Source organism: Astyanax mexicanus, chromosome 7, assembly GCF_023375975.1.
Source record: "Astyanax mexicanus isolate ESR-SI-001 chromosome 7, AstMex3_surface, whole genome shotgun sequence".
Classification (NCBI taxonomy): Eukaryota; Metazoa; Chordata; class Actinopteri; order Characiformes; family Acestrorhamphidae; genus Astyanax; species Astyanax mexicanus.
In genome coordinates, this window is record NC_064414.1 from 51,863,413 (window position 1) to 51,883,857 (window position 20,445).

At 38.4% G+C, this 20,445-nt stretch overlaps 1 protein-coding gene and 1 long non-coding RNA gene across 4 annotated transcripts in view; one reads left to right on the plus strand and one right to left on the minus strand.

The window, feature by feature from the left end:
• galntl6 (polypeptide N-acetylgalactosaminyltransferase like 6) overlaps positions 1–14,107 on the plus strand; it is a 313,700-nt gene extending 299,593 nt beyond the window's left edge. The window contains exons 11-13 of the mRNA XM_007232148.4: positions 4,632–4,748; positions 6,940–7,089; positions 13,203–14,107. Of these exons, the coding sequence (XP_007232210.2) occupies positions 4,632–4,748; positions 6,940–7,089; positions 13,203–13,370 (435 nt within the window). The 3' untranslated portion in view covers positions 13,371–14,107. The remainder of the gene's footprint in view (positions 1–4,631; positions 4,749–6,939; positions 7,090–13,202) is intronic.
• On the minus strand, positions 4,167–20,358 carry LOC111195934 (uncharacterized). 3 transcript variants are annotated; one of them, XR_007439997.1, is made up of 3 exons: positions 19,963–20,358; positions 6,948–7,079; positions 4,167–4,791 (listed from the first exon to the last, which is right to left on the minus strand). It is a non-coding gene; the product is annotated as an uncharacterized LOC111195934 (long non-coding RNA). The 3 variants fall into 3 exon arrangements; XR_007439998.1 differs by lacking the exon at positions 19,963–20,358 and adding an exon at positions 15,551–15,845; XR_002651878.2 differs by lacking the exon at positions 19,963–20,358 and adding an exon at positions 11,794–12,068.
• Between the last annotated feature and the right edge of the window lie 87 nt (positions 20,359–20,445).

Here is a 20,445-nt window from a genome sequence, read left to right on the forward strand (position 1 = left end):
CTTGCCCAGCGTGCTCCTCACACACTGCAGCTCCAGTTTTCATGCATTATTGAACTCTTCTATCACACCAGCCAGCACACCTGAATGCCTTAACGAGAATTAGGCAAATGAGACAGTCAATCAAAAAAGGAAGGAAAAAATAGAAGGAATGGAGAACGAAGCAGTGAATGTCTCCCTGCTGTGAGAATGACAGAAAGTTCCGGTGCTGCTCGTCCTTCTCTTTCTCCTTCTCTTTTTCATGCACTCACACTTAGAGGTGTAAGAAAGTATTGACATATCGAAGTATTGCAATATTTTGTTTTGCAGTACTGTATCATTTTTTTTTTTAAACACAGCCTGATTTTTTTTATTAATAGTTTACCTGTAAAGATTGGTGTCAGACAGTGGTTCATTTTGTGCCTTGTTTAGACCACAGCCACTAGATGGCAGTGTTGTGTTCTGACTGGATAAGAAAAGTAAACTTTTATTTTATTCAGATTTTATAAAATGACTGTTTTTATTTTTATTTTTCTATAATTAGATTTAACCAATCACAATATATTGCTTTGTGTACAGTATCACAATATATTGAGATATTGAATCACAAACAGCTGTATCGCAATATGTATTGTATTGCCAATTTCTTGGCACATGTAAAGTGCATGTAGTCTCTCAACCAGAATATTCTGGGATGTCGTAGTCCGCGAATGCGTAAAAACAGACCATAGTAGTGGAAATAAGTGATGTGTTTAACACAGCTAAAATATTTATTTTAAATAATAAAGGTTTAAATAATCTGCATCTTCTAGTTGATGTATGATTATATTGCAGTTTCGGGTTTTACGTGATGTTCACTGTGAGTTTATTGGCTGGTCGCAAAGCAAAAATCTGCAAAAATCTGATTACATACTCATTCAAAGTCTGATTTCCCAAGTTCACGTAAACATGCTGATCAGATTACTGACCGATGTTACTGACCAATGTTCTGCAGTAATCGGACTATGAAGTGAGAGTAGTAAATGCACTAATCCAGTTAAACGCAGTAGTTTAACTGGATTGATGGCTGTAGCATTTGAAACTTCAGCACAGAATCTAAAAGAACAGTAAAGAACTCTAAAAACCCCACAGCTGTGCACAATCAGAAAGATCAGAACAGAAACTCAGAAACAATGCCTTCATCCTCCCACACAGGCCTACTGTCAGCCTCTGAACACAGACCGAGCCAATGCTGCATATACTCTACACTGATGCTGACTTTTATATTTTTCTTTATTTCTTTATTTAATTGATTTTCTACATTGTAGATTAATATTAAAGACTTGAAAACAATTAAGGGACACATATGTAATTTTGTGTTTAGTAAACAGTAATAAAGCGTTAGTCCTCCACATTAATCCCCTGATATAAACCTGATAGATGTGAACTATTGTTCAGCACCTCCAGGAACTCCTTCCTTCAAGATGCTGAAAAAAAACTTATTCCAGGTGACTCTTCCTCATGAAGACACTGAGATTAAAATGTGTGCAGTGTGCAGATCTGTCCACAAAGATAAATGTGATACTTAGAAAAATCATATATAAAACATATTCTGTTTTTAACACAATTTCTGCATGTTTCTGTATATAGCTTAAATATAGTCTTCAATATTAAATTTAGAATATCAAAAATCATAAAACGAAAGAAAACATACTGAATTAAAACAGGTGTGTCCAACCTTTTGATTAGACCACTCTGTTTTGGAATAAATATATTAGATGCTGCAAGAATGGCTGTTTTAGGACACTGATTATCATTATTTCTCCCAAATAAAATATTACTGTTCTTTAATACTCAGGACCCCACTCAGGATGTTGTTGGTGGACTATAGACTGGAGTGTAAAGTGTCACAAATAGCTCGTATTTCATCAGTGGAGACGATGAGATCACCGAGTCATTGAGTGTAGAAACAAGAAGGTGGTGTTAATGTTATGGCTGATCATTTGGTATTGTATTTATCATGCACAGTTCCACAGTTCCTTTCCTACAAGTCAGTTTAGTTAAAGTCAAGATGGGGATAAGAGGGGGCACCAAGTGGCCCAATAGTCTACAGCGCTGCCACTTTGATCGAGTGATCACTCAATCCCGATCATGCAGCTTGTCTCTGCTCTCTCTGGGTGGGTACAGTAGATGGCGCTCTTTCCCCTGATCACTCTTAGCTGACAAGGCGTCTGTGAGCTGAGGTATCAGAACCGAGTCGCTGCACTTTCCTCCGAGTGCACTGTGATGCTACTCGGCAATGCTGCATCAGCAGCGGTTCAAAAAGAGGCGGAGTCTGACTTCACATGTGCTAGTCTTGTGCTACCCTTCTTGTGTTGTGGCATCACTAGTGATGGGGGATATACAGCTGAGTAGCAGCTAAATGGATAAGACAATTGGTGTAGCTAAATTGGGAGACAATAGGAGAATTTAGAAATAAAAATGATAAAAACAGGGGTATAAGAGGCCGGTTGACCAAATAATGTTGCATGTATAATGGCTTGTGTTTTCCATCCGGATCAATAAAATAGATTTAAGAGTAACAAAGATGTTTTTTCTCATCTTATCCAAGAACCCTGAAGATATTGATATTACTAGAGGGCAGTTTGTTACTGTGTAGTGTCAGGGTTCACCCATGTGAACTAGCACTCAGTTGTGCTCTATTGCTTTTAAATAGGTATTTCTGCATCATCCACTATGATCGAGAGATCACTCGAATCCCAATCATGCAGCTTGTCTCTGCTCTCGCTGGGTGAGTAGGTGGCGCACTTTCCCCTCATCACTCTTAGGGTGATGATACTTAGCAGCAGTTCAAAAAGAGGCGGAGCCTGACTTCAAATGTGCTAGTCTTGTGCCACCCTTCTTGTGTTGTGGCATCACTTGTGATGGGGGATATACAGCTGAGTAGCAGCTGAATTGGTGGGACAATTGGCCTAGCTAAATTGAGAGAAAATGGGTGACAATTAGTATAATAAAATTATATAAAAGAAGGGGATAAGAGGCCATTTGACCATGCAGGAGGAGTATACAGAGAGAGTTCAGTCCAGAGAATAAGAGGCAGTCCACCTGAACAACAGTCAGAGTCCAGCTGAACTGATAACACGGACAGTGTGTATAGAACAGCGGTTCAGCTCTTTCAGTGTGTGCAGCCGGCTGCAGTCACTCTATCAGTCTGCTGTGGGAAGTGTTCCCTCCTGCACTGTGTTCTGCTGGAGCCCAGCTTCTCAATAAACTGATAAGAAAGACTAGCACTGACTCTGGAGAGGGGGGCAGAGAAGAGCACAACATCAGACCTGCAGAACATTTACAGCAGCTCTGCTCATCCACTCCACCTGTAATATATCTCTAATTATATATGCAGTGTGTAATTAGGTTTATTTACGTTGCATGTATAATGGCTTGTGTTTTCCATCCGGATCAATAAAATAGATCTAAGAGTAACAAAGATGTTTTTCTCATCTTATCTGAGAACCCTGAAGATATCGATATTTCTGAAGGGCAGTTTATAATGCTGTAGTGTCAGGGCTCATCTATGTGAACTAACACTTAATTGTTCTCTATTGCTTTTAAATAGGTATTTCTGCATCATCCACATATTTGAATTTAGGAGCTCTTTTTATATCTCAACAGTTGATAAATTTGATAATTTTTTTGTGAATATATGAAGAAAGTTTTTACATGCTTTAAAGTAAAGACTTAATGATGGTTCTCTCCCTAGACTCCCTGCCAGAGCCAACTCTGAACAACTTAAGAGTTTACCAGTATGAGTTAATTGTCAATCAATGCAAGAAATATGATTTCAAGAGAAAATAACAAGCAAAACAACTAAATTACAAACAAAACATCAAATAATTAAACTGTTAAAAACAAACAAAACATCATAAGTTATTTAAATTTATATTATGAGAGTTTATCATTTGAGAGTCTTGACTAGGACTATCTTTTCCTGCTCCTCTTAGCAGAATACTTTCATCTGTGTGTTTTCAGATCTGGGCTTTGACTTGGCAATTCCAGAACTTTGTCTCTTTCTTTTGAGCCATTGCTGGATGGATTAGGTCATTTGTCATTGTCATGGTGCATGGTCCACCTCTGCTTACATTTTCCTCAAACGCCATCTAATGCGTTCCTTACCAAAGTCACAGGTTGTTGTGTCAATGTTGAGTCAACATTAATCATGTTTTTTATCATTTTATTACAACAGGTTTGAAAGTCTGTGTTGGGAACAAGGCCAAAACAGCAATGTACTGATGCCTAAACATTTTCAGAGCAATTACAGCTGTATATTTTGTCACATATAAAAAAGTATATGTATATCTAGCATCATTTATAACCTGGCATCATGAACGTTTTTCTAATAGTACAATCACCCATATAAGTAAGAAAACCTGAATTACATGAATATGAATTATGAATCAGAAAAGATACTCTTTCACAGAGCTGACTTAAAGTTGGCACAGAAACTAAAACTATGGAGAAAAATATCCAAAACTTGCTGTTTTAAGCAAGGCATCAGCAGTTTTTCATAAATAACAAACAACAGAAAGAACAGAGTATTGGTATTCTATACACCCTGAGGAAGCAGAAGTGTGCATGAATGATATTCCTATTGATCTCCTTATGCTTTTCTGTGTGCGCAGATCCGCAACGCCGCGTCGGGTTTGTGCGTCGACTCCAAACACGGCTCGACAGGCACCGAGCTCCGTCTCGACACCTGCCTGAAGGAGGGAGCAGAGAGAACCTGGGCACACGAACAGGTAGCGCAGTCTGGAGAGCAGCATCCTTCAGCCGGGGGAGCGTCTGTCACAAAACACCTCATTAGATCCCAGTCATTAGCCTCAAATGTAATGAGGTGTTCAGTAACTCATTAGAACAGTTACATGTCGAGAAAGGTTGAAATCTGCCATTAGGCCTGGAATTCAGTTACCAAGGCCTGCTATATATAACAGCCTGTGCGCTCCTGCTGCAGAACTCCAGTCTCAGAGATATTTCACACTGATCTGAGGTCTGGAGATATTACTGCTGTTTGTTTGTTTGTTTTCCTACATGTTTAAATTACATTCACATGATCGCATAGTTAAATACAGTCATCTGAAATAGGGGTGTGGATACAGCTCAATAATAATATCACAATATTGCACAATATTTTTGTAAACAATATTTTTGTTGATATTCTATGACAAAACACTAAAAAGTATTTTATTACTTTCAGCAACATAATGCTGCAATAAAATAAACTATTTTTTTTGTATAAATTTACATTTATACAAATAAATTTACATTCATAAAAGTTCATACACTTTTAACCAACACATTTCCATGGCTTTTCCATGCCTTCAATGCAAATTTTCATCACCATACATTTTTTTAAAACATCAGTGCAGACATGGACAATAAAACCAAAAATCAACTAAAACTACAATTAAAATTGATTATAGTAGGTCTAAAATGAATCAGATAAAATGTTGACACACAATCTTTAATAATAAAATGTGTCAGATCCTAAGAGCTCCATTGTGTAGGCTTGAATTACTGAATTAACTCGGAGCTGACGTATTTGATGTATTTGTAGTTTAAAATAGATTTTCTCTGTCGATAAACTGAAATACAAAGATTTGTAGACCAAATTTCCATGACTTTTCCAAAACTTTCTGGGTATTTTTATTTTTCCAAAACTTATCCAGGCCTGAAAATTGCTATTTTCAAATTCCATTACTTTTCCAGGTTTTTCATAACCGTACAAACCCTGATTTAACAGTTGCAAACATTCAATAGAAATAAAAAATCTGTATATTTGTGTCTGTTTTGTAACGTACAACGTACAAATTATGACAGTATTACTGTGAATGATATGGCACATCATTAATCGGAAAATGTTTACTTATTATATCTTTATTTAAACAATTTCAGATATTTTTGTGATATGCATGATGAGGATTGTAGTGAAATAAGGCTAATATTAATAGAATTTCAAAATAAAAATTGTGGAGCACAGGCCTTGTGTTTGACATATGGGAGCTAGAATTTTACCTCAATTTTACCTCAATTAGGCATCTAAAAGTCTGCTAACACTGACTGGAGCATTTTTCCCCCACTCCTCCATTCAGAATATTTTCAGCTGTGTGTGCCAGTTCCAAAACTCTTTTGGGCTGTTGCTTGGTAGATTTATCAGGTCATTGTCATGTCGCATGAGCCACCTCTGCTAACTGTATTATTTTTTTAAAAGATGATCCTACATATAATGTAATAACCATATAATGCAAACACATATAATAAACACCATATAATACAATACACAATTGCTCCGATTTTGCTTTTTTAAATCCCTTTCTCCAACTCATCTTTATCTACATCCTTCTTTCTGAAGGTCTCAGAAAGCTCTTTGGGTCTGACCATGGTGATTCAATCACTTTAAATAAGTTTAAATAAGAGAAAGACTCGTCCCATATCCTCTCTGACCATGTTCTAATCATCTACAGCTAATGTGCTGCGACTACAAGTTACATCTTATAAGAGATTATAGCTCTATTTTTCAGAACTGCTCAACAGTTTGGTTAATATTATTGCTTTTTAATACATTCTAATTTAAGTTACATAATTGCATAGTTAAAGACATTGTTACATTTAATTGAATTATTTTTAGGTTTAGATTATACGCTGTACAAACAGGATTTATGATGCACTTCGAACTGGTTTGTATCGCTGTTACAATGTAATTAAACCAAATATAATCAACTACAGTACAACATGCCTACTGGCCTGTTAGTAGTGCTAATTAGTGCATTAGTTACTGTACATTAGATTAGATTTGGGACTAAACTCGACATGGTTGTGGATCTCCAGGAACAAGGCTGGACATCCCTGCTCTATCAGCAAAATCACAGTGTAGCTAATGAACCAGTACAGCTGTAGAGAGTGTAATGTGGTGTGTGTGCCAACTTTCCATAGATCTTCACCTTTGGCTGGAGGGAGGACATCAGGCCCGGGGATCCTTTACACACCAGGAAGTTCTGCTTCGACGCCATCTCTCAGAGCAGCCCCGTCACCCTGTACGACTGCCACGGCATGAGGGGAAACCAACACTGGAGCTACCGCAAGGTAACATACACACACATGTAGTGGTTACAAGGGATACCGAACTATTTACCTGATATCAATATTAATTTTAATATTAATATTAAAGGTTAATAGGGCGCCAGTAGCGGCTAGCTACAAAATTTATATTTAACCTCAGGGTGAGTTCTTGTCGGTTTCAGAAAGTCTTTGAACCACGGGAGGAACACACTTAAGTCAAGAATTGGCTAAAACAAGTAATGTTTATTTAGAATAAAAGTAATACATGGATATATGCAGAATTAGATAAGGGGCATAATTCAAACAACAATTTCAGAGTGAAATTCAAGCACGCTGATGATAACAGTCTTACAACCAAACCTTCTCATCGCATATATGAATAACTCAAAACACTTTAGACCCAAACAACAGAAATGTATAAGTAGATAAAAATAAACAAATCAATACCCAGTTTAATATACCAAAGGGGAAGTAATTATGATAACCCACTAGGAGATAAACCTAAATATGAATAACTAAACCCACTATAAGAATATTAGGAGATTAAACAAGATTATAAGTGATTATATACTGCTATAAACGAACTAACTACTAAAGAAGCAAAACGCTCTAAATCCAAGCTAATTGAGTTAAACTAGATTACATTAGAACTATGGAGCTGACAGAGATCCCACCATCTCTCAACCGGGAATAACTATAACTGAAAACTTAGCAAGACTCAACCTAACCAGACCAACAGAACGCCACCAGAGAATTAGAGATTTAACCAGCGCCTCACTTTGCGTTGACCGGCCTCGGGCAACCGGTGTCGTCTCTGCCGCGAAGGGAACCGTTGGTGTCGACCGCCAGGAAGGGTAGCTCGATCCAAGTGGCCGAAGCGGGTTCTTCAGGTGGACTTCACGGTGCAAGCAGGGCTTCGGTTCCAACGGCAAGCGGGAGCGATCGCTCCGGGCAGCTGATTGATTCAGGATTCTCTTCGCGTCTGGGTCTGGTACGGCGAGCGATGTATAACGCTAAAGATGAGCGGTGAACTATAGGCAGCTCCGTAGCGCTAAGGTGGTTTCAATAGCTGGAAGCACCTAATTCTCTAATTCTGTTGATAATCGCTGGACTTGTGTTGGTCAGCGCGGATGCGCTGCAAGCGCAGCTCAAGCTAGATCTATGACTCAAAAACTTAAGAATCACTAAGCTGAATCTAAGAGAAAGTAAAACAAAAGAGAGAGTACAAAATTCTAACTAAAACTCTAAGTTAAAATTACTTCTAAGAAAAAAATTGAACTTAACTAAACCTAAAAAGCGCACGAACTCCGAACTGCGAACCACGAACCACGAACTGAATGAACTAACATCCCCCTTTATTGGAAAACACGTTCCCTTCGTGACGTATTGGCCCTAACTTGTGATAGGTTTCCTAACTGCAAGTATAATCTCTAAAAACCCAATCAGCTCCAGGTAGGTGGAGTCTTGCCTGGACGACTCCCCCTTTTTTTTCTTTTATTAACTTAAACCTTAACATTCTTAAATGATCAGATTAAACAATTGCTTATTTAAAATATACTTTGACATAGAAAACCCACAATTTCCCCACATTCACCCACTGTTGCATAGCATTTTAGTGATATGAATAAACATCTCAGAACTGAAATCCTAACCAGACAATTAGATAATCATAGTTGATTTTGAGGTGTAAGAATGGAAAGAAATATAACACATGACCAGGGAATACACTAACTTCCACGCATCGGACTCTTAGAAAGGAAAGAAAGAAACTCGTTATGAACTTTAAACTTATTAATTCAAGATTTGGTTATTAACCTGATTAAAGTATTGTGGAAACATGCCCTGATAGCTTTTAAGTAATTATTTTAACCAGACTGCTAGTTTGTTGCCATCCGTATTCTTTTTGTAGTTAATGTTCATTCACGTCTTAAGAACACATTTTGTTTTTAATGTTTTAACATTTTTCAGCCTTAAATTTCCTTTTTGAAAAGGCAGACTCTCTTGTGTATTTGAAGAGATAAGAACTCTGGCCGTCGTAATTCACACCTCTCCCCCACTAAGGAATGCGGGTCTCATTGCTCTGGTTAACATAATTTCAGACCTCTTTAAATCAGAAATTCACTATACCTTTATACTTTCATACTTTGTTCTTTACTAAACAGGAAAATGTATCTATATAACCAAAGCAAAGGTTAAAATTACGCTGACTAGTTGCAATAGTTCAACCAATGACAAACAAGACATAATTCTTCAGCCTGGAACCTGTAGAAGAAAATGAAGGTAAACCTCAAAATTGTTCTCTTGATTAGAAAGTGTTTCATCACATTGCTTGATACCCTGCTTCTCACAATATTAGAATTAACCAACAGTTATTTAAGTTATTGTAAAAACATATACATATGTAATTTTTCGATCATAGCCTCGTGCTCCAAGAAAAGTTCCTTTCTTCTCCTGCGGGTGGCAGTATTGTCTTGTTAAATGGTCCACGGGTCCTGGGCCAGTAAAAGGGTCATGCTGTGTGCGTGAGTGTGTAAATTAGATGTGACTGTTTAAGAGGTGTGCTCCGAAGATAGCGGATCAGCAGGTGACATGTTAATCCCCAAAGTTTATGGGTCTTTGTTCAGATGCTTTTAGCGAGACAGATGTTTTCAGCAAATGGTCGTAAAAGTCGTTAAAGTGTTATCATTCAAGGTTGGGGGGAATCACCCTCTGCTCTCCAGTGGAATTTCTTAAGTGGATCTAAGAGTGTGATTTCACAATGAGACATCAGGCTATCTGCTACACACACACACACACACACACATAAACACCTACACAATTCAGTTAAATACAATGTATTTACAGGTGCATCTCAAAAAATTTAAATATCATTGAAAAGTTACTAAATTAGAATATTATATGAGAGCAATTGGTACTTTTGACTGAGTGCCAAATGCTGGAAAATGAAATCCACATCAGAGGGAAGCATGAAGTGCTGTAAGATTTTGTGGGGAAACAAAACTGCACTGACTTTAGACTTGATAATAAAACACAGTGGATCAACACCAGCAGATGACATCTCTCTCCAAACCATCACTGATCATCAGTAAATTTTACATTTCATTTATAAATCAAGGGAGCAGAGTCTGGAGGAAGAGTGGAGAGACACACAGTCCAAACTGCTCGAGGTCTAGTGTGAAGTTTACACCAATCAGTGATGGTTTAGAGAGACATGTCATCTGCTGATGTTGATCCACTGTGTTTTATTATCAAGTCTAAAGTTTTTGAGATGCATCTGTATATAGAGCTTTTTATAACAAGTGATGTCCTTCTCTGGTCGACCCGGACAACGCAAACAAATAACAGAACAAAAACATCAGTACAAAGAGATAATGGGGAGCTATAGCTTACACGTATGTACACACACTAGGCCTGTTTCATGTGCACAAAATAACCAAATTTAATGTGTATCTTTTTCACACAAATCTTGTTTGGTTTGAAAGTTTGGACTTTTCCAAAGGATCAAAATTTGGGATCAGTAGATTTGGGATCTACTGAACCGTGGTTCAGTTTGTTTGCAGTGTGAAAGCACTTTTCTAGATGATTCAGACTTTCAGACCAATTACAGCAAGTTAAGGCAGGCAGTCCTTAACTGTAAAACAAACTAGAAGAAAAAGAATAGGTGTTGTGCTGAACTCCATCTCCCCTTGGCAATGTGTAGGCATGTTACGCAGCAGTATGGGTACAACAGATTACAGTGCTGCTGATTCTGTATCTACTCTAACTGTACTCTTACAGATACAAAAGGAACAAAACCACTAATACACCATCAATCTCTATGAAAACAGGGAATTATAGGAGAAAGCTGGGGCCAAACTTGTTAACATGATTAATTTGCTTTACAATAATAGTGGATAAAAGTTTCAGTTAAATTGTATGCACTAGTATTTTATATATTATATATTTGTTGGTCACAGTAAAAAAAAAAAAAAAAAACTGTGATTAAATCTCGGCCTCATTTGCAGACTGCATAACTGCCAAGGCCAATATTACAACATTGGATAAAATGACTGAACACAGATACGGTCATAGATCACCTTTTCTTTCATTTAATTTCCAATCAGAACATCCATTAATGGAATTGGTAGGTGAAAAGTCGTATTAACATCATACATCGCAGAGTAAGAGAGAGAGGTTCTAGGCTATGGTTGTTAATAAACGCTGGACTCAAGGCTCACCTATTCTGCCTTTACATATTAAAATAAAAATGAATGTTTCCAAACCTAGAACTACTGCAAGGATACACACCTGTATATGAATGAACTGGGCCTCCAATAAATAGACACAATAATCCAAATTAATGTATATCTTTATATTTGTTGGTCATAATGCACAATATAAACACTGTAAGCCTCAATTGCAGCCTGCAGAATAGCGAAGGCCAATGTTACAGCAGTGTTTTATATATGACTGAATGCAAAAATACGGTTTGAATTAATGAAATAGGTGAAAAGTAGAAAAGTAGAAAGAGTGCAGATACAGTTAATTAACCAAACTATGTTCAATGTCTAAAGTTTGCTTCTATAGTATAGAAAGAGAGGTGCTGATACACACTGCTGATACACTGATTTTCACTCACATACTGATTCCAGCTTCCCTTATGAAATAAGGGAAAAACTCTGCTGCTTCGCTTTCCTGGCCTGAAATTCCCCTTACTCTGCGTGGTCAATAAAGTATAACCCGTTTTACCGTAGCTGCAGGGCCGGGCCAGGACCAGGTGGTAGCCTTATTACTGCGCAGCTCCACACAGCCACGCTCACTGCTCCGAGGTCCACATTACGGCCGGCCATAAATAATGGAGACTGATATGGCACCTGCATTTCTTCAGCCTTCCAGCAGGAGAATATGAAGCAACACCCAGCTGTTTCCTCTCGCAGGGCATCCCGGCTCCACTAGAGAAATCATCAGCATTGTGGGATAGGTCAATGGCGGCGCAGCAGAAAGGCAATATGCACTTGAAAGGACAGAGGTGGGCCCGGCAGGGAAGGAGCCCGAGGCAGAGAGAGCCGTAATTCAGCCAGAGGAAAATGCACAGAGGGCTGCAGCTGGAGCCCTGAGGCACCTCCTCCTCCGGTTCCCCTGTCCAATCCCAGCGTTCCCTCAGGGACACGGCCTCTGTTCCTCCCACCTGACACTCTGCTTAGCATGCTCACAACCTGCAGCTTCAAATATTGACAACATTCCTTCCCTTCTCTACCTCCCTTTCTTGCTTCTTTCTTTCCTACTTTCTCCATATACACTGCCCTTCTTATTCTCTTCTCTCTGCCAACTTTACGTTCTTTCTTTCTCCTTTTTTTTCTCTCTCACACGCTCATGTTCATTATATGCTTCTCTTCTCTCAACCCTGTACTTTCTTTCTTTTTCTGTATCTCTCTCTGTCTCTCTCTCTATCTCTCTCATTCTTCTTTTGTCTAAATCTAAAACCTATACTTTCTTTACTCTCTTTCTTTACTCTTGCTTTCTCTCGATTTCATCTTTATCTGTCTTGTCTTACTTTCTTTCTTCCTTCATTTCTCTCTCTACTCTTTTATATGCATTCTTCTCTCTATGCTTTTCTGACCCCCTACTTTCTTTATTATCTCTTCCTTTCTTAATCTCTTTCTACCTTTATTTCACTCTCTACTTTATACTTTCTTTACTTTCTCTCATTCTCTTTTCTTTTCTATTCTCTGCAATGCCCTTCTTCTTTCTTTATTTTTATTCTTTTATTTCTCTCTACACTCTCTAATTTCTTCTCTCTCTCTCCCTTTGTCTCTCTCTCTTTCTCTCTCTCATCCCCTGTCCCTCTCCCTGCTCTCTCTCTCTCTGGTGCTCTGAGCTTTCTCACTGGTTTGACTTCCAAGCCCAAACCATGAAATGAAGTCAGCTTTTCTGATTATGGAGGGGGGTATCGGGGTGGGGGGTGTAGAAATCGCAGTGGTTTTGGTTGCTCAGTTCTGGCCCTGTAATCTGACTGAAGGAGAACGGGAGATAAGAGAAGGATTAGACCGCTGCCAGAGTCACTGCCACTGTGTTTCCCCTTTACTCTTATTTATTTATTTATTTATTTATTTCCTCTCTCTCTCTCTCTCTCTCTCTTCTTCTTCTCCTGCTTGTAGGATAAGTCTCTTTACCACCTGGTGAGCAGCGGTTGCATGGACTGCAGCCCTGCCGATAAGCGGATTTTCATGAACAAGTGCAATCCCCAGTCCGAGACGCAGCAGTGGCTGTTCCAGAGAGTCAACACCACCATTCTGGACAAATTCAACAGTGTCACCAGCTCCTAGGACCGGACCCCGAGGCGCAGTCGGCCAGGGGACTGGCCCTCGCGACACTTAGCATGGGGGGTAGATGTACTTAGCGTCCGAGTGTGGCCCCGTACTGCCCCACCCCATCCACCGCCCGCGAGGTGCCGGAGCAGACGAGGGAGGGGATTCGTGGATTCGGCTCGTTAGGAAGGGAACTTGGACCGGACGGAGTCTGGGAGACACAGGGCTGATGGGAAACTCACAAACACCCTGCAGGTCCAGGAGAACCTGTGCACAGTCACCCTCTCTCTCTGACTGGTTCTGTATCTGTCTCTGGAGGTCCTTCACCACGGGCATATCTAACACACTGAAATCCAGAGCAGCGATTTGAGCAGCGAGTCTGATAAACGATGAACGTTAAACACTGCTGCTCGCTCTCTCTCTCTCAGTATCGCCAGGTGGATTTGTACTGTACAGGAGACCGGACGTGATTTGCTGTTTTTAGTACTGCCATTTGGTTTCCAGGAGGTGTGTTTAAACTGTATATTTATTTCTATTTATTTGGTAGTATCTTCAGAAGGATAAGTTATTATGCTTATAATCGATTTTCTTCACCACCACATCAAGGGAATGGCTGATAATGAGATTTGCCCTCAAGAAATGAAATGATGAAATCAGTTGTTTTACTTTTGTTCTTTCATCGCCACATCCTCCCTCCTCCCTCCCCAGTTCCTCCCATCAAAATTCTGAATAAAGTCAATCTAAACAAAACAGTATGATATTGTGTTCGAAAGAAATCTCTTTTTATGATAGAGTGATCCAGTTTAATGAATTGTATTGTTTAACAGTACAGACAAGAATGCCTACTAGTTTCTATGCAGGTGTTTTGCTTTTTAAAGTGAGGATTTGTCTCCCTCTGCTGGTTAACTATATACAGTACACACTGACTCTAACTCAATTTCGTTGAACAGGTGCTGGATTGATGAAAATTCAAAATAATATTTTATTTTTAGATTTAATGCTTAAAATGTTTTTCTTAAAAATGTTCTAAACGTTATTAAATGCATATCTTGGACTTGCGTAAAGCTGTAATGGTTCAGAAGATCCAGCCTGTCTCTCCCTGAGCCCATACTGTCTGAGCCAGACATGGTCCGCTCCATAAACTGTCATTATGAGTCCGATTTAAATATATCTGTTATATTGTTATTCATTGGAATGGCTTACCGTATTTTTCGGACTATAAGGCGCACTTAAAAACTTTTAATTTTCACAAAAATTGACAGTGCGTCTTATAATACGGTGCGCCTTTTGTATGGATTTTACTCGTCAGGTTGTAAGGAGCAGTAAACACACACTCCGTGCAGCGTTATAGAGAGTTTCAGTGCTATACAGAGTCCAGAGCCGTGCAGCTCCGAGGCTGAGCAGCAATAGCATTAGCTAGATGCTAACCGCTAAGCTAGCTAGCTTATTCACTGAGATCAGTATTATCTAAATTTTACTCGTCAGGTTGTAAGGAGCAGTAAACACACACTCCGTGCAGCGTTATACAGAGTTTCAGTGCTATACAGAGTCCAGAGCCGTGCAGCTCCGAGGCTGGAGCAGCAAATAGCATTAGCTAGCTTATTCACTGTTCAGAGATCAGTATTATCTAAATTTTACCCGTCAGGTGTAAGGAGCAGTAAACACACACTCCGGTGCAGAGCCGTGCCGCTCCGAGGCTGGAGCAGCAATAAATAGCATTAGCTAGATGCTAACCGCTTAGCTAGCTAGCTTTTTCACTGTTCAGAGATCAGTATTTTCTAAATTTAGCACTTTTAATACTGCTGGAGCAGTATTATTAGAGTTAGATGCTAATCGCTAAGCGTTCACCGTTCAGAGGTGAGTTATCGGCCTGTAAGTCTGTGCTGCTTTGCCTGGCTAGCATTAGCTAGATGCTAAGCGCTAACTCTCTCAGAGGTGAGTTTTATCAGCCTGTAATCTGCTTGTTTACCGTGTTAAAACAAGCTACGGGGGACGAATCGCTAGCTAATATCTCACTGTCTTACCAGAACACGCAGGATTACTCAGTGTAACGCTGTCGTTTAAGTTTGGGTTAACTTACTAGTTTAGGTGACTAGCTAGCGTGCTAGCGGATAGCTATGCTAACGCTGGTGCAGCAAGCCTTAGTGGACATCTGGAAATCTAAGCTTACTGTAAATAAACTGAAGCACGTTACTCACCCAAATAAACAGTTTTCAGGAGAGGAATCTGTGTAGATTAATATCCAGCACTCGTTTGACTTTGAAAGAGCTATATTTTGTATACTGAGACGCTCCACCGGCAAGCGACCACCCCCGGTGGGGGAAGGGAAACATGGCGCCACCCCTGTTCACTTTGATATAGGCACCCTTTCTAGTGTCACTTAACGCGCCTTATAATGCGATGCGCCCTATGTATGGAAAAATAGCAGAAAATAGGCGTTCTTTGATAGTGCGTCTTATAATACGGTGCGCCTTATAGTCCGAAAAATACGGTATTTAGATTAGTGATTCTCATCTGGTAGGTCAGGACCCAAAAGTGGGTTGCAAATACGTTCTGGCCGGGTTGCGGACAGCTTGTCAAATCAAATCAAAACAAATTTATTTGTATAGCGCTTTTTACAACTGGTGTTGTCACAAAGCAGCTTTACAGAAACATGTTTACAGGACAAAGAATCAGGTAAAACATTAAACATAGAAAATACAGAACCCCCAGTGAGCGCTAGTAAAAATGTGATTTTGTAGTTGTATTATATTGGGGGAAAAAGTGACAGTGAGAGTTTCTTTCAAATGTACTCTGAATGCAGAGGTATGCAGAGAAGTGAAATATATCTAATTTTGTGGCCTTTTTTATTTTGTTCAGTTTTGATATAAAAATGTCTATATAATTTTATTTTTTTGTAGTAATTTTAATACAGTTGTTGTCATGTTGCTTCTCAGTTTCTAAAAAAAGCTCATAAATTCACTTTGCATGCATATCTATGTGTAAATGGGTTTCTAAAGGCTATTTTTCAAATAATAGATTTGTTTTGTATTCTATAAAAGTGGGCCGTGACTTAATGACCATAAGAAAATGTGGGTCACAGGCTGAGAGCAGTTGAGAACCCCTGATTTAGATCATACTGCAGATGTCTATCGTTCATCGCAGAATGAAAGCTGCTGTTGTTTTCTGCCAGGGCTGACTGTGAATTACAGTTAGGTGTTTGTTGTGGAGGCTGCCTGTCTGAGACTCTGTTCTTCTTAAAAGCAGAAAAAAAAACATCAACAGGATCAAAATAAAGGTATGTTCCAGTAGGTGTCCACTTGGGGGCGCTCTCCACCAACCTGCTCCTTCATATTCACAGCACTGCTGGTGGCATGGAGTACGAGACTTAATACTTATGGTAGGTACACTGTGTGTAACTGTTTTTGTTTGGACAATATATTGTCCCAGAAATAATTGTGTTACATTATTTTATTGTTATTTTAAGACCATTTTGTGCACCAGCTACAATGATAATATACGAGCATAGCATGCAGTTACTCCCTTTTAAAGAGAGGGCACATTTGGAATAATATAATAAATAAATCAATATTGAATTGTTATTTCTGCATGGATTTTCAATGAATATTGACACAATTTAAAGAACTTTCACATTGTTTTTAAGGACAAAAGGCGAAGGGATCAAAAAGTAAGATACAACAGCTGCAACAATATACTGTACAAACACGTACAAAATAAAAATATTTCTTTAATGAGAGTTAGAGTTAGAATTTTTTTTTTTTTCTATTAAAAAGCCTGTTTACACCACTGGTTTGACCCACTTCCTGGAGGAAACAGGACCACACTCAGAAATAACATAACTGGATCCAGAAGGCCAGAGTACAGCACAGTGATTATTACGCTGAAACCCAACTGATTCAACTCACAATTCCCAGGTAACTGCACACGGAACAGTACAGAGAAAAGAAACTGAAAATTAAGCCAAAACAGCATTAAAATATTTAAAAGCAAAGAAATTTTTGACAGATAATGTAGAAGTTTTTGCATTTCTGTATTTAATGGTGTATATAATACAATGACTAATGGGGGGTCTCTGTTCTTAAACAAAGACAGTTTATCATAGTTTCCCAGAACAACAGTACTTGTATGAATTTTATGGCATGTTAAGCAATAAACTTATCCTCAGAAACATGACTGGTAAAATTTCCAAGACTTTCTTGGAAATATAATGAAGTGAAAGCACAAATTCTCCAAATGAATGCACTGATAAATGCACTCATAGTAGGGGGCAAGCCTACTACACATGTGACACTGTGGATTGGGGAATGTCAAATACCCACACAGCTTTGGAAATGGTCCAAAATGTCCTATCCATCTGCACCCACTATCAGACCTCACTTCAGCTTCCAGATTTCCTGTCACCTTTTTGATGAGCACACTGGTCAGTGTGCAACCTCACTCACAAGATAGCACCTCACAACATAAAGAAGTGTGGGTGTTTCTGAATAATCTCCTTAGCGAACACATCATGTACAACTTACATCCTGCTGTCCCATGACTTTTGACATTTTTGTCAGTGTAAAAATAGAGAAATCACAACATTAGGCTGGATTAAGGCCCTTTCATACAAGTGGAGTGAGACGTGTTCTTTTTTTTTTTTTTTTTTTTCTTTCTTTCTTTCTTTTTTTAATCAACTTTTGTGTTGTTCTAATTCTGGACAGCCATCTGCTGTTCCACTTCACATCTGACAGTTCATCCTCTTTCACAGCACAATTTTACAGCAGAAACAGAGTGTTGCTTCAAATGTCAGAGCACATACGGTATTCACCAGGCCCATATATAGGTCTTAAATGGTATCAGTGCAAAAATATTTTCATTATTATTCATAGGGGCATCATGTTCTTTCAAACGCTGTTAATTTTTTAGAAAATCAGACTGACTCATTATTGTCTGCTGTTACAGAGAACAGATTTCAGAACTTTATCTGTACTCTCAATCTGATCTCTCTCCTATGTGAACATATCTTGTGGTATCTCTTGGTAACAACTGCAGAGGATCATGTGCACGATATGTGCAGTATTGTGCAGATCTATTGTTCTAGATATTAATTTTCAGGATATCTTTCTGAGCAGATTATATATAAGACAGTCTCAGAAAAATATTAGGAGTAACAGCATTTTTCATATTTAATTTCTGAAGTTGTGTGGGTATTTAACTCAATCCACTGTGTCATGTACAGTGGTATGTAAAAATCTGGGCACCCCTTAGCATTTTCATGATTTTCCTTTATAAATCATTGGTTGTTCAGATCAGCAATTTCAGTTAAATATATTATATAGCAGACGAACAGAGTGATATTTAAGAAGTTAAGTTTATAGGTTTTACAGAAAGTGTACAATAATTCTTTAAACTAAATTAGGCAGGTGCATAAATTAGGGCACAAATCAATATTTAGTAGATCCTCCTTTTACAGGAATAACAGCCTCTAAACGCTTCCTATAGTTTTCAGTGAGAATCTGCCTTCTGCTGGACAGTGCAGTGGATGGTAATGACTGTGATCGACTGGAAAATGACTAGAATTGTCCATGTGAACAAACATACACATGGACAATTTACATACAACATGTATTTGCACCATATTCAAATATGTGACACATATACAAACGTATTTACAAATGTGTCAGTCACATACAAACATATACAAATGTATGTGTAACACACAGTACAGTATCAGTCAAAAGTTTGGACACACCTCATCTCATTAAATGCATTTTGTTTTTTTTGTTTTTTTTTTGTAAATTTAATAGTGAAGACAAACCAGAATATGTTTTATATTTAGATTATTCTAATTAGCATATTTATCTTTGAGGACAGATCTGCACACTCTTAGTATTTTAATCTCATGAGGTGGAGTCACTTGGAATAGTTTTCTCAGCGTCTTAAAGGAAGGAGTTCCTAGAGGTGCTGAAAAAGAGCTGCTGCTTCTCCTTCATGCTGTGAAGCTGCAGCTCATCCCAATTAAATCACCTCAAATCACCATCTCAGTTCATCAGGTTTTGATCAGGGGATTAATGTGGAGGATAAATACTTTTTGTTGTCATGGCTTTAATATTAATCTACAATATAGAAAATAAATTAATAAATGTATATAATAAATGTAATAGAAAAAAAATTAAGAAAAACATTGAATGAGAAGGTATGTCCAATTTTTGTCTGGCAACTTATAACACAACTGTCTCCATAATGGCTGTTTTACAAGAGAAGAAACAAACTTTAACCAAAGAAAAAAGTAACACTAGCTCATGCCTTCCATTAAGTTTATGCTTACACCAAGTGGGGAAAACAATAGTATTTATCAGCCTGTACAGCTGTGTGGTCAGTCTCACTTCTTTATTTTGAGGTTAACATTTTATTTTAGGCTCAACATTTTTTGCAGAACAGAGAACAGCATCTAGAATACCTTATTTCCTGTGCTGATAGATGCTGGAGATTTTCCAGTATTTCAATTTGACTCAACTTTTCTTTCTATATAAATTAGTTTTAAAGCTATGAAAGCTTTACTGTGCACAAACTTTTACTTCACTATAACTTTTTGCTTCTATTAGTTACTTCTGCTTGAACCAGCCATTACCTCTGCTTGACTTCTGCCTGCTGTAGCTTCCTCTAATACTCATGATTGCTGTGTAAGAAGTCTCCTAATGGGGTCATTAGAGGTGTCTATAGAGGGCAGTGGGGATAGGCAATTAGCCTAGTCAGCATATCCGTGTGTTTCAGGCAAATATCCGTGTGTGCTCATGTTAGGTGTGAATGTGGCAGTGTGGGTGGGAGTGGATGAGTGTGTGAGGTGGCACATGGACTCTTTTTGCTGGAGCTCTTTCAAGAATACTAACTACAGCAGCTTCAGCAGCTCAGTTCTGGCTGTAGATATAGCTACTGTAGTAATAGAGCAGAGTCTATAGATATATAGTTAGAGCACATTATAATAGGGTATATGACCTATAGTCCTACAGTGTTTTAGTGTCAGCCTATGTGTAGACAGTGTTATATTATATTACTTTAGCTCCTGTAGCTTAAGATCCGCCTTAATTCTGCTGTAGATATTGAATGGTGTAGA